The 13,954-nt window shown below is 37.9% G+C and overlaps 1 protein-coding gene across 4 annotated transcripts in view; it reads left to right on the forward strand.

Annotated features, from left to right (window-relative positions):
- Positions 1–12,635, forward strand: part of MITF (melanocyte inducing transcription factor) — a 214,931-nt gene extending 202,296 nt beyond the window's left edge. For all 4 annotated transcript variants that reach the window (XM_014793684.2, XM_004419912.3, XM_014793686.2 and 1 more), the window contains exons 9-10: positions 2,496–2,643; positions 9,113–12,635. In XM_014793684.2, the coding sequence (XP_014649170.1) occupies positions 2,496–2,643; positions 9,113–9,514 (550 nt within the window). In that variant the 3' untranslated portion in view covers positions 9,515–12,635. The remainder of the gene's footprint in view (positions 1–2,495; positions 2,644–9,112) is intronic.
- Positions 12,636–13,954: the final 1,319 nt, after the last annotated feature.

A 13,954-nucleotide genomic window follows, 5' to 3' on the forward strand; every position in this document is an offset into this window, starting at 1 on the left:
TGACCTTCATTTCCTATAGTCAGTCTTGCATGATAGTTGAAATTGAATTCTCATTTTCCTGTTCTTTATCAGCGTTTGCTTTTTAGCATATTCTTTTAAACTGTAGCATGTGAATCTCTTTAGCAACATATTATGAAATTATGGGGCTACAGTGAAAGCCTCTATTTGCATATCTTCTTTCTCCATTGTATTAGAATACTTATGTGTTTATAATCTGAACTGATAATGATCTTTAATTGTAGGCATTGTTTTAAGATAAAATGGACTATAATGTATTACGGGGTTTTCCCATACCGGGGTGCTGGAGCAAGCTTTGGGGCTGCTATAGAGAAACAGAATAGCTGCCAGGGTCTCAGCCCCATTCTGTCTCCTCCTCTAGATCAGATCTGCTTTTGTCACTTTATTTACTGGGGATCTGTGTACACTTCTGTGTGAAAAAAGGGTCACTCTCATTAACAACGACAACAAAAAGTTAGAAAACCTTTCCTTTAAGCCCCAAAGCATAATTGATTGATTGGGTCTCACAAGGAAGCAAAACCCAATATATTTGACTGAAATAGTCACTTACAAATTGAGTAGCTGCTTGCGTGTTTCAATACTGATTTCTCACCTTACTGGCCTAGTTAAGGCATCTTTCAGTGTAGTCACATTTTTCTCTGGCTGCTAAAGTTTCTGTTTTGGCCTTAGCTCTGAACATTAAGTCTCTTGGCTTTCTGCTCACTCTGAGGGTCTCAGGACACCTCCCTGGGTTGCCATCTTTGGTGCCCAGACCCCGGGGAGCAACCCCAGGGAATTCTCAGGGGGCTGTAACTCTGCCTCTCATGGGAGAACTTCTGTTTTGTTCTTCGTCTAACCCGTATGAGGATCAATTACTTGGTGGCTTGTTTTAATGGCCCTTCATTCACATGTCCCACCTGATACTTCCGATCTGCTTTTAGCAGCTATAGATTTTGAAGTAGGAGGTTTATGATGCATTAAATTGTTTTTGTTTTCATCATTGTCATTGTCATCATCATTATGAACATTGTCTATAAAAGGGCTCAGATTAATTTAAAGTGCTACAGAAATATTACTTATGTAATTATAATTTCATTCTTAATTATTTTTCTGGAGTGCTCTAAACTTTTCAACTCACTTTTACCTACATTTTAATGGCGTTCTTAATTTTCTCATATATGAGTACATTAGAGCTGTAATGATTGAAAACTGAGAGGAACCAAGCTCGGGCCATCTGGGTTTGAATTCCAAAACAGTACCTTACTAGATGTCTGACCTTGGGGAAGATACTTGAATTCTTGTACTTCATATTTCTCATCTGTTAAAAAAAGGGGGCGAATCAGAATATTTCTACCTAGTTTAGTTGTTTTGAGGACCCAATCACATAAGAGGAAGAATGGTATAGTGGTTTAGGTCATGGAGTCTGGAGCCAGATTCCCTAGGCTGCCTGCCTCTGCCATTTCCTAGCTGTGTGACCTTGGACAAATTACCTAATGTCTCTGTGCCTTAGTTTCTCAATCTGTAAAATGGGGATAATATTAGTGCCTCCCATTGGGATTGTTATGATTAAATGAGCTGTAAAACACTTTAAAAAGTACCTGGTACATAATAAATACTATTTAAAGATAGCTATTATGGGGCCGGCCCAGTGGCACAAGCGGTTGGGTGCGCATGCTCCGCTGTGGCGGCCCAGGTTCGGATCCCGGGCGCGCACCGACGCACCGCTTGTCAAGCCGTGCTGCAGCGGCGTCCGATATAAAGTGGAGGAAGATGGGCACGGATGTTAGCTCAGGGCCAGTCTTCCTCACACACACAAAAAAAGATAGCTATTATAATTGTATGTTGAGCCCTTAACACAGTGCCTGCTTCATTATTCGAACTGCATTCTAAACTTTTCACATTCATATGTGGAAGTGCCTCCTTTGATTCCAATAACATACCAATGAAGCAGCTCATGCAAGTGTAGTATCACCATTTTATAGATGAGGAAATGGAGACAGAGAGAGGTTAGATAATCTGTCTATGAAAATTCATGATAGAATCCAAGGATGCCACTTTTATGTGCACACAATCAAGTAGTGGGATCTCATGGAATTTTTTTTACCATAGCTCATTCCATCTGAGTGAATTAACTTTAATACTCCTAGGAACCTATAAGAAGTTTTAAATAAAAATATAGTGTTTAAAAATATTGACTTTGTAATCAACAGACCTAAATTTAAGTCCTGACTCCACTCTGTGACCTAGGGCAAATTGAATAGTCTCTGTTTCAACACGTGCACAACGTCCCTCCCTTTCAAGGTGCTTTTCTGAGTTAGGTGAGATAATGTATAAGAAATGAGGGGATAGTGTCTGGCATGTGGCAAGCACTCAATGCGGGATAGCTATTATCAACTTATAATTGTTATAACATCTTTAGAAACTAAATGCTCTGAATATTGAATTTTCATTGAGCCTCAAATCCTGAAAAAGTCTGTTTTCTTCCATTTTTATTACAGAGACATGCGCTGGAACAAGGGAACCATTTTGAAAGCATCCGTGGACTATATCCGAAAGTTACAACGAGAACAGCAACGTGCAAAAGAACTTGAAAACCGACAGAAGAAACTGGAGCATGCCAACCGGCATTTGTTGCTCAGAATACAGGTACACGGCATGCATCGTGTAAAGTTTACTGCATGTTACTGGCGTTAAGATGAGAGAAGAAAGGATATAATGAGCCATGAGGAAGTTGACTTACGTGATCCTAATAAGTCGATACTCATTATTTGTGGATTTCCTATTTGTGAACTTGCCAACTGGTAAAAATTTATTTGTAACCCTCAATTGAATATTTTTGACACTTTCATGGTTGTTCTCGGATGTGTTCAAGGCAGCAAATTTGAGTTTCCCAATGCACTTGTTCCCAGATAAGTTTGGACAAGGCGATTCTCTGCCTTCTTGTTTCAGCTCATGATGTAGACAGTGTCGTTTTTGTAGTCTATATATTGGCATGTTTTTCACATTTTTGTGTTTTTTTGTTGGTGATTTCGCTGTTTAAAATGGCCTCTAAGCCTAGTGCTGCAGTGCTGTCTAGTGTCTAAGCACAGGAAGGCTGTGATGGGCCTTATGGAGATAAGTTTTGTTCAGGCATGAGCTATAGTGCTGTTGGCTGTGAGCTCAATGTTAATAAATTGACAATATATATTAAATAAGGTGTCTTTAAACAGAAACACACAAAAAACAAGGTTGCATGTTGATTGGTTGATGAAAATGTGTGACTACTCACAGGAACCTAACCTTGTATTTCTCTAGGAGCAATGGTTCAGTATTCACTAATCCAGTGTTCACAGTGACTTTATAGATCATAACTGTCTTAGTCCATTTGTGCTGCTATAACAAAAATACCATAGACTTGGTGGCTTACACAGCAGACATTTATTTCTCACCGTTCTGGAGGCTGAGAAGTCCAAGATCAAGGTTCCAGAAAATTTGGTGTCTGGTGAGGGCTTGCTTCCTGGTTCATAGAGAGCTGTGTTCTCACTGTGTCTTCAAATGGCAGAAGAGGGAGAGATCTCTCTGGGGTCTCTTTTATAAGAGCAATAACCCCATTCATGAGGGCTCCACTCTTATGATCTAAAAACCTCCCTGCACCTCCAAATACCATCACATTGGGGATTAGATTGCAAAGTATGAATTTTGGGGGGACACAAGCATTCAGTCTATAGTAATCACTACCTTGAATAATGAGAATTGACTGTAGTTGTTAAATACAAAGATGCCTTGGGGCCAGCCCAGTGGTGTAGTGGTTAAGTTCCCGGGCTCCACTTCAGCGACCTGGGGTTCACGGGTTCAGATCCCGGGCACAGACCTACACACCACTCATCAAGCCATGCTGTGGCAGCATCCCATATACAAAACAGAGGAAGTTTGGCACAGGTGTTAGCTCAGGGGCAATCTTCGTCATCAAAAAAAAAATTACTGAGATGCCTTAGTATTTGGGGGGAAAAGTGTGGTCTGTCATCAAAGCTCATCTCTATAGGGAACTTGGGAATACCAAGAGGATCTTATCATCAAGATATAAATTTTAGAAGTAGTTAAAGAGAGTGAAATTATACCATATGTATCTTTAACTTACCCTATACACTCTTAGAGGGAAAAATACTAATTTTAACAATATATGAAATTCATCCGTCATTCCATTTAGTGAGTGTACAGACCAGTGTGAGCATGAGATGGAGGATCCCTCTTTAGTATCAGCTCTTGGTACTTCTAGAACAATCAGCCTCTCAGGCTGAGTGTAAAGACATAACTTTCTCTGAAATTGTCTCGAAGAAGAGAAAGAAAAACTGACTCGCTGCTAATGACCGAAGGAGTTTGCAAGGGTAATTTTAATTTACTTGCTGACTTTGAACGCAACTTACCAGTAAGAGTCAATGACGCTGTGTCTTCTTGAGTAGATGGACTCACCTTTTACCAGGTTTTGCCCTAGAACAATGGTTGTGTTTCAGATTGCCAGTACAACTATTTATGGAACGGCAATGCAAAGGATGACACTTTAGAGACTAGCGTGTTTCTTCAACTGATGTTAATCCTGGACACTGAACTTATTTACCAGAGTAATTCATTTATAACAATGGTCTCCAGTCTTTCTAATGCCCTACAACAGTGTTGACTTTTCTAGGTGTCACCTCTCTCATTTCACTGCAGTAATCTTCAGCCGTGGGATAGGGAGGCAGAAGGCGGTTCTCCTCTAGGCGGTGCATTCTAGAATCTCGGGAGTGAAGTAGAGGTCATATGTGATTTGAAAATCCTCCTTCCCCTCTCCCCTCTTTTTTTTGGCTTTTGTTGTTTATGTTCCATCTCTTCAGTAAGTAGCCATAGGTCTTTAATCTCTTGAATGTAGTATACCCATTTATAAAAGCAGCTTTTCCGAATATATTATTTCCTTATACGAATATTAGAATATAATAACTATTTTGAAAGAGAAGCTATGTTTCGTTTTAAGGTTCCAAACACATCTCTTCATTTGACCTACAAACATTATGAAATATATGCATTGGAAATTCTCTGGTGATGATGTCTTGGGTGTCTTCCAGTGACACTGCGAGGCAGCTTTTAGAACTTTTGCGTATCATGGAAAACATTATTAATTAGGAAAGCTCTGTCATGCAATGAGCCTGAGTTCTCTAGATGAGATTTATCACATTATTTAGAAATCTAAATAAAGCTTTAATCAGCTGATAAACATTTTTAATTAAACAACAAAGGATTAGAGTAAGATGTTTGCCTCTCTTGATCCAACTTTTTTTTTTTTTTTGAAAAGACAGACTGCACATGTGGAGGTGCTGCTCTTGTTAGCGTGTTGGTGTAGATTGACAGGAGTGCCTTGTTCAGCTTGGGCCTAAGGGCTTCCCTTCATTTTCGCTCTAAGTGATGTATACAAAAATTTTCACAGAAGAAAGAGCATGAAGCCTTAATATCATTGGAACTGTCTTTGTATTGAACAGCCCAGGGCTTTAAAACGATGCCGGGAGAGACTTGTGTTTCTGGAGATCGAGTACAGGAACATGCAGATGCTTGTGTGACGTCTCAGGCTCCTGTCTCTTACCCGCATTGCATCCAGAGAAAGAGCTTGCAGATCAAACACCCTTTAGTGTAGACTAACATGACTTTTCAGGAACACATACTTCTAGGCTTGTGGGCAAAAGTTGAGAGGCCTTATCACGTTAGAGAGTACCTTCCTCTCTCTGATGAGGCAAGGTGACTTGCTTCAAATTTATATTCTGTTATTATTATATTATCGAATCACATAGGAAGATCAACATTGGTATGTGGAAGAGAAAGCTCATCAGGAAGTCAGTTGGAGTCTATGTGGTTCCTTTGAGGAGGGTCCAGAGGCACTCAGAAAGGGAAAAGGGAAAAGGGAAAGAGCTTGCTTAGAAGGCGTTTTGAAATGAGGTATTGAGGGAGGCTCTGACACTTAGGAAGTGAATTAGGCGGCTCAGGCTGCCATAACAAATACCACAGACTAGGTGGCTTAAACAACAGACATTTATTTTCTCACAGTTCTGGAGGCTAGAAATCTAAGATCAAGGTGTGGCCAGGGTTGGTTTCTCCTGAGGCCTCTCTCCTTGCCTTGTACATGGCCACCTTCTCACTGTGTTCTCACATGGTCTTACCTATGTGCATCTCTGTGTCTTAATCTCCTCTTCTTATAAAGACACCAGTCCTACTGGGTATTCGATTAGGGCCCACTCTAATGATCTCATTTTAACTTAATTACCTCTTTAAAGATACTGTCTCTAAATACAGTCACATTCTGAGGTACTAGAGGTTAGGATTTCAATATATGATTTTTTTTTTTTTTTTTTTGGTGAGGAAGATTAGCCCAGAGCTAACATCCGTTGCCAATCCTCCTCTTTTTGCTGAGGAAGATTGGCCCTGTGCTAACATCCATGCCCATCTTCCTCTACTTTATATGTGAGACACCTGACACAGTATGGCTTGATAAGCGGTGCATAGGTCTGCGCCTGGGATCTGAACCTGCGAACCCTGGGCCACCGAAGCAGAGTGCATGAACTTAACCACTACACCACCGGGCTGGCCCCTCAACATAATAATTTTGTGAGGGACACAATTCACCCCATAATAGGAAGGATGTAAGAAAGTGTAGGAAGAATACAGATAAGAACTTTCGTGTGGGATTAAAAAAAAAACCTTACATTTGCCATGGTGAGATGGGTTAAATGGTACTTCTCAAACTTAAGTTACTTGTGTAGAACCTTCTCAGCTTTTGCCATTACTACCCAAACTTTCTTAGTTCACAGCACACTTAGTGAATTAGTAACTTTTTCACCACACCCCTAGACCAAAAGAAATACCTATCATTTCTTTGTTAAGTGGAAACAACTTATTAAATATTTAGGTCCTAACAACTTAGTAGCCATTTGAAACATATAAATATAAAACATATAAATTGAAAGAAAAATAGCATTTTTAAATAACCACATTACTTACTAATGGGATGCATGTGCCTATTGGGCACTGCACAACTTCTTGAACCTTGGAATCAGATTGGACCCTGCCACCCTCGTTTCCACATTGATTTTCATGCAATACTTGGTATTTTTTTATATTTTTATTTTTTTATTGGTGTCATAATAGTTTATAACATTGTAAAATGTCAGTTGTACATTATTATGTCAGTCACCATATATATGTGCCCCTTTACCCCTTACGCTCACATCCTAATCCCCTACCCCTCTGGGAACCACTATTCTGCTCTCTTTGTCCATATATTTGTTTATCTTCCACATATGAGTGAAATCATACGGTGTTTGTCTTTCTCTGACTGCCTTATCTCACTTAACATAATATCCTCAAGTTCCATCCATGTTGTTGAGAATGGGACCATTTTGTCTTTTTATGGCTGAGTCGTATTCCATTGTATATATATACCACATCTTCTTTATCCAGTCATCAGTTGATGGACACTTGGGTTGCTTCCACATCTTGGCTATTGTGAATAATGCTGCAGTGAACATAAAGGTGCATAAGTATCTTTGAATTTTTGATTTCAAGTTCTTTGGATAAATACCCAATAGTGGTATAGCTAGGTCATATGGTATTTTGATTTTTAGGTTTTTGAGAAATCTCCATACTGTTTTCCATAGTGGCTGTACCAGTTTGCATTTCTACCAACAGTGTATGAGGGTTCCTTTTTCTCCATATCCTCTCCATTTGTTGTTTTTTGTCCTGGTAATTATAGCCATTCTAATAGGTGTAAAGTGATATCTCATTGTAGTTTTGATTTGCATTTCCCTGATGATTAGGGATGTTAAACATCTTTTCATGTGCCTGTTGGCTATCCATATATCTTCACTGGAAAAATGCCTGTTCATATCTTCTGCCCAATTTTTGATCGAGTTGTTTGTTTTTTTGTTGTTGAGTTGTATGTGTTCTTTGTATATTTTGGAGATTAACCCCTTGTCAGATAAATGATTTGCAAATGTTTTCTCCCAGTTGGTGGGTTGTCTTTTTGTTTTTTTCATGGTTTCTTTTTGCCTTGCAGAAGCTCTTTAGTCTGATGAAGTCCTATTCGTTTATTTTTTCTTTTGTTTCCCTTGCCCCAGTAGATATGGCATTTGAAAAGATCCTTCTAAGACCGATGTCAAAGAGTGTACTGCCTGTATTTTCTTCTAGGAGTTTTTTGGTTTCACGTCCCACCTTCAAATATTTAATCCATTTTGAGTTAATTTTTGTGTATGGTGAAAGGTAATGCTTGGTTTTTATCACAGCAACCACCAAAAACCTGGCTTTGCCCTGATATGATGTGATGGAAAAGAATGTAGCACAATCTACTACTGAAACTGTAAACTATCTTGAGTTTGATAGTTCTCACAGTAGCGTGCCATTTCCCATGAAATTTTAAGATATCCTCAGTGCCCCACGAGTTCATTGCAGCACTCCTGGGTATCTCTGCACAGTTTAGGGACCGCAGAACTATATTGTATACTGAATATTTTCCTTTAATCAGCTCACATTTTGAATTTTTATTTTTATATTGTTTAACTTATCCTCATTGTGAACATTACATCTGAACATTACATCTGAGACTGTCTCTATATTTAATATATCATAAAATCCATATACCACCTAAAACTCATTTCATATACTACCAATGGTACCTATACTATACTTTAAGAAATACAGCATTTATTTGTTGAAAAGAGCAAAAAAATTTTATTTTAATAATTTATTGTTTTCCCACTAAGGGATTTTTTAATAGACTTTGTTTCTTAGAGCAATTTCAGGTGCACAGCAAAATTGAGCAAAAGGTACAGAGATTTCCCACATACCTCCTGCTCCCACACATACACATCCTCCCCCGCTTATCAACATGCTCCACCAGGGGATACATTTGTTACAGTTGATGAACCTACATTGACACATCACAATCACCCAAAGTCCCTACTTTCATTAGGATTCACTCTTGGTGTTGTACACCCTATGAGTTTGGACAAAAGCGTCATGACATGTACCTTTCGTTATAGTATCACATACAGTAGTTTCAGTGCCCTAAAATCCTCTGTGCTTCATCTATTTAAGTGTCTGATTTTTACTTTTCTTTTAGGAACTTGAAATGCAGGCTCGAGCTCATGGACTTTCCCTTATTCCATCCACGGGTCTCTGCTCTCCAGATTTAGTGAATCGGATCATCAAGCAAGAACCTGCTCTTGAGAACTGCAACCAAGACCTCCTTCAGCATCACGCAGACCTAACTTGTACAACCACCCTCGATCTCACAGATGGCAGCATCACCTTCAACAGCAACCTCGGAACCGGGACCGAGAGCAGCCAAGCCTACGGCGTCCCCACGAAAATGGGATCCAAACTGGAAGACATCCTGATGGATGATACTCTTTCTCCTGTTGGTGTAACTGATCCTCTTCTTTCATCAGTTTCCCCCGGAGCTTCCAAAACCAGCAGCCGAAGGAGCAGTATGAGCATGGAAGAAACCGAGCACGCTTGTTAGCAAATCCCTCCTCTGCATCCTCACAAACTGCTTCCTTTCTTGATTAGTCGGTTTAATAGTTTACCTGAAGGGGTTTTCTTGATAATTTTCCTTTGATATGAAATTTTTTTTTCATGCTTTATCAATAGCCCAGGATATATTTTATTTTTAGAATTTTGTGAAACAGACTTGTATATTCTATTTTACAACTACAGATGCCTCCAAAGTATTGTACAGTAAGTGTACAGTATCTGTGAACTGAAGTCACCCTGGACTTGAGCTTTCTGAGCAAGAAGATTTGCGTCAGAGAAATTTCTGTCCATTTTTATTCAGGGGAAACTTGGTTTGAGATTTTTATGCCTGTGACTTCCTTGGAAATTAAATGTAAAGTTTAATCGAAAGAATGTAAAGCAACCAAAAAAAAAAAAAAGAGAGAAAGGAAAGAAGACAAGAAATCCACACTAACCCTTTTCCATTTTGTAAATGTATTGATTTATTGGTACTGCCTTAAAGATACAGTACCCTTCTAGCATCCTTTAGTCTTTATACTGTAAACTATTTAAAGAAATACTATATTCCATAAAAGAAAAGAAATGCAACTATTTTCAAGAGGATTGTCTGGTTAGAAAATGTAACTGATACCTTACTTAGGTGCAACTGAAATTGAAGGGAGATAGACAAGGCTCTGAAACGTGGGGTCTGATCTTGCTCTTATTCACTCTGTGCTCTGTTACAGTTTTCATCAATGAATGTGGTTCAGTTTTTCATAAGATATACTTTATTTTGAAATGGAAATTAATGTCCTCTCAAGGTAAAATGTTGAGGAGCACTGAAAGTTTTACTTTTTTTTGTTCTTTATTTTCTCTTTTGATAAGAAAACCAAACTGGGCACATCTAATTGGCTTTACTATTTTTATTTTTAAATTATGTTTTACTGTTTATTTGATTTGTATAGACTCTTTATCATCATTGTTCTTTTCAATATGTTTGTATTAATTTGTAAGAATATGCATCTTAAAATGGCAAGTTTTCAATATTTTTACAACTCACTGGTGGTTTTCCACATTCTTTGTACACATATGAAAGAAAACTTTTATGCAAGATCTTGTGTTTAAAGAGAGCTTTGCAAATTTTTTGTATATTACAGTCTCACTCAGAACTGTTTTTCGACACATTTAAGGTGTAGTATTAATAGGTTAAAATCAGCTATCTAGAGAGAATAAACTTACATATTTATTTTTAGCGATATAAAAATAGCAATATTCTTGGAAACTGATAACCATAGCGTTAATACACCCATTATGGTCGTTGAAATTGGTGTTTATTTCAGCAAACCTGCTGAACTTTTTTAAAGAGAGAAATACTGTATTGGCAAATTACTGTTACTTGATAACAATGTTTTAACAAGCAGCAATGTTGTAAAGTTAGTTTCAGTGCATTATCTACTTGTGTAGTCCTATGTTAATAACAGTAGTGTTACATGTATTCTATCAAGCCTAGATGTTTTATACAGATGACATATGGTGTTAAGAGCCAGGCTGTTGAATGGAATTTTTCAGTAGCAGCCTACAATTGAATAGCAAGTGGCATAAAGCATATCCATTCAGAATGAAGTGCCTTAAATACAGCAGTAGTCTTTTTTGGACTAGCACTGACTGAACTGTAATGTAGGAGAAAGTTTCAAGATGGTATGTATAGTCAAGAGGAACATGTAGCATGGTGCCTATGTAGACAATATAAGAGCTTCCAATTTTCCTTCAGATATTTTTAATATTAAATATATTTTAGTGACAGAGTGCCAACTTCTTTCATCAGGAAACCTTATTCAGGAAGGGTTGTTAAAAAAAAGAAAATGAGTCTAAATATCAGCTGTGAATTGGTGATGGGTATTGGAGGGTTCAGAGGGAAGGAGTGATTGTCAGATGTATGAATGGATGGCTTATGTGAAAATAATCAACCACATAGTTCCCGTGCACGTTGGGCAATGAGAATCCTTGGAAACATTGATGATGCTATCAGTTTTATAGCTTTATTACTTAAGGGGGTAGGGAAAATTAGTTCCCATTCTTTCAACCCCCTTAATTGTATAGCTCTTTTCCTAGAATAGTGATGCAGATCTGCATGAACAGCTAATTGTACCATAGTGTTCATTGATACAATCATACCATTGTCTTTCTCTTCATATTTATATGGGGGGAGGGGAGCTGGGTGCAAATTCGAAGACCACGATGGTATGATGCTAGTTTTCCTTAGCTGATTTTGAGGGTTCTTAAAAATAGAGCAAGGTTGACTAAGCATGGCCCAGGGAATATGGCCAGGGTTAAGCGACCTAGTAGAAAGCTTTGTTGCGAGAAAGCATGGCATCTTGTACCACTGCTCTGACTCTCGCAATTCCTTAGCTTGCCATCGCCTGCTTTCCCATCCCCTTCTACTTAAGAGACAATTTCTGGGAGTGGCGGGTTAGCAAGCTCGGGGATGCTGCGACCTCGGGGGTGGATTTATTTATTTCTTTTTTGCCAAATAGAGTGTGGATTCGTTTTAGGGACTAGTTAAGCCAAGAGATGCCGGTTTGGGCTCGCCATTTGTGACAACGAGAGAATGAACCACACCGCTCCCCCCATCCCTGTGTACAGAATTGTGACTCGGGGTTGGGCCTCCATATGGAGTGACCAAAATGCCAAACTTGTCCACCTGCCTATGGGTAAAGGCAATGAAAATACCAAACCTGACTTTGCCAAAAACGGTACAACCAACCTGGTCATACATAGGATGACAAAGTTCTTTCTGGTGGTTTTTAAATAATAAAGCAATAAGAACAAATAAAATACATAGGACGTTAAAAGACATAAAATAAAGCACAAAGGAATGCACTTATTAATATTTTTTTAAATGCACTGGGGAAAAGTTGATGTTGATAACAGTATATTAAAAAACCCTATTTCTTGAAAAAAAATGACAAATGACTGTCTCCTGCGGACGCTTGGTACTGTAATGTTAATAATAGTCACCTGCTGTTGGATGCAGCAGTAATTTCTGTATGGTCCATAGCACTGTATATTATGGATCAATATTAATGTATCCAATGAAATAATTGAACTGTTGTTCTTGATAGCCTCATTAAAGCATTTGGTTTTTCACATAATGGCCAGTTGTGTTTAGTTAATGCCAATTTTGAATATTGTTTGCCTTATCAGAAATTGTAGTGCACATTTTCTTCTGATTTAATGAATAACAAATTGCACGAAAAATTTAAAAATGCCAGTAAGTACTTTTTTTGTTCTAAATGCCACTCTAAAATATTACTTTTTGGTTTTAAACATTTTTGATTACTTTATGACTTACACTCAGATGAACTATAATTATGCAGCTTTTCTTTACCCCTCTGAATTTGGGGAGATTTTGAATTCCCACATGCCAAGAATTCATTTTAGATATAAAAGTTTTATTTAAAATGTTTCAGTGAGTGGTGGCTTTACCAAAAGAGAAATTGTTAGAAAAACTCTTGCATATTTACGAAAAAGAGATTGGGTTTTTAAAATACAAGTTTACAATAATGAAAGCTTAATATACCCAGGTTGCCAGCTCCTGGCTGGTTTTTTTTTTTTTTTTTTAATACAGTACTTATGAATCATTTGATAAATGTTGGATTTGACTTGGGAAGTGTCAGACAAAACATGTCTTTATTCCCTAGCTAGACCTTAAACTTCTGCCCTCTTCAAAAAATATTCCAGTTTAACCTCTGGAGAAAATGAGCAAGAAACTTCCTGTAACACTTCTGATCTGATTGTCAGCTTTTTCTTAAGTTTGATTTTTTTTTCTTAAATTGTAATATACAATAATTGAGCCTTTTCTTTTTCAGAGTTATTTGAATTATTTATATTTCCCATAGAAATATGATTATATGATGTCTTAAAAACGTGAAAATGGGAAGGTTTCCTATCTGGATAAGAGAATTTTCTGGGCAACATTGAAAACAGGTAAGTTGCACGTTGGAGCCATTCATCTCAGGAGGTCTGCAGCGGGACTTGAACTCAAATTTCTGATCTGTCATTTGCCTATTAACATTTACTTAATAATCTGTAAGAATCCTTAATCTCTAGCTGCCCCCCCCCAAAAAAACATAATTATGTGTTATAGCGTTATTACCAGAACATAAACGTGTACTCTCAGCTAGACTTTCTGAGTTTGAATCTTATCTCTGCCCATTTCCTGCTGTGTGATTTTGAGCTAGTTATTTAGCCTCTCTGCACCTCAATTTCCTTTCTGTTCATTGGAGATAGTAATAGTAGCTACCACTTAGTGTTCTTGTGAAAACCATTCAAATTAATACACTAGAATTTTTGCTTGGCAGCACATGTAAATACTCAGTAAATGGCAGCTATTTTTCTATTATCATCATAATCACCTTCATTATTGAAACCTACTCCTGGACCACCTAAAAACATCATATGTATCGACAGT

The sequence above is a fragment of the Ceratotherium simum genome, chromosome 5, assembly GCF_057802395.1.
Source record: "Ceratotherium simum simum isolate JZ-2026a chromosome 5, ASM5780239v1, whole genome shotgun sequence".
Classification (NCBI taxonomy): domain Eukaryota; kingdom Metazoa; phylum Chordata; class Mammalia; order Perissodactyla; family Rhinocerotidae; genus Ceratotherium; species Ceratotherium simum.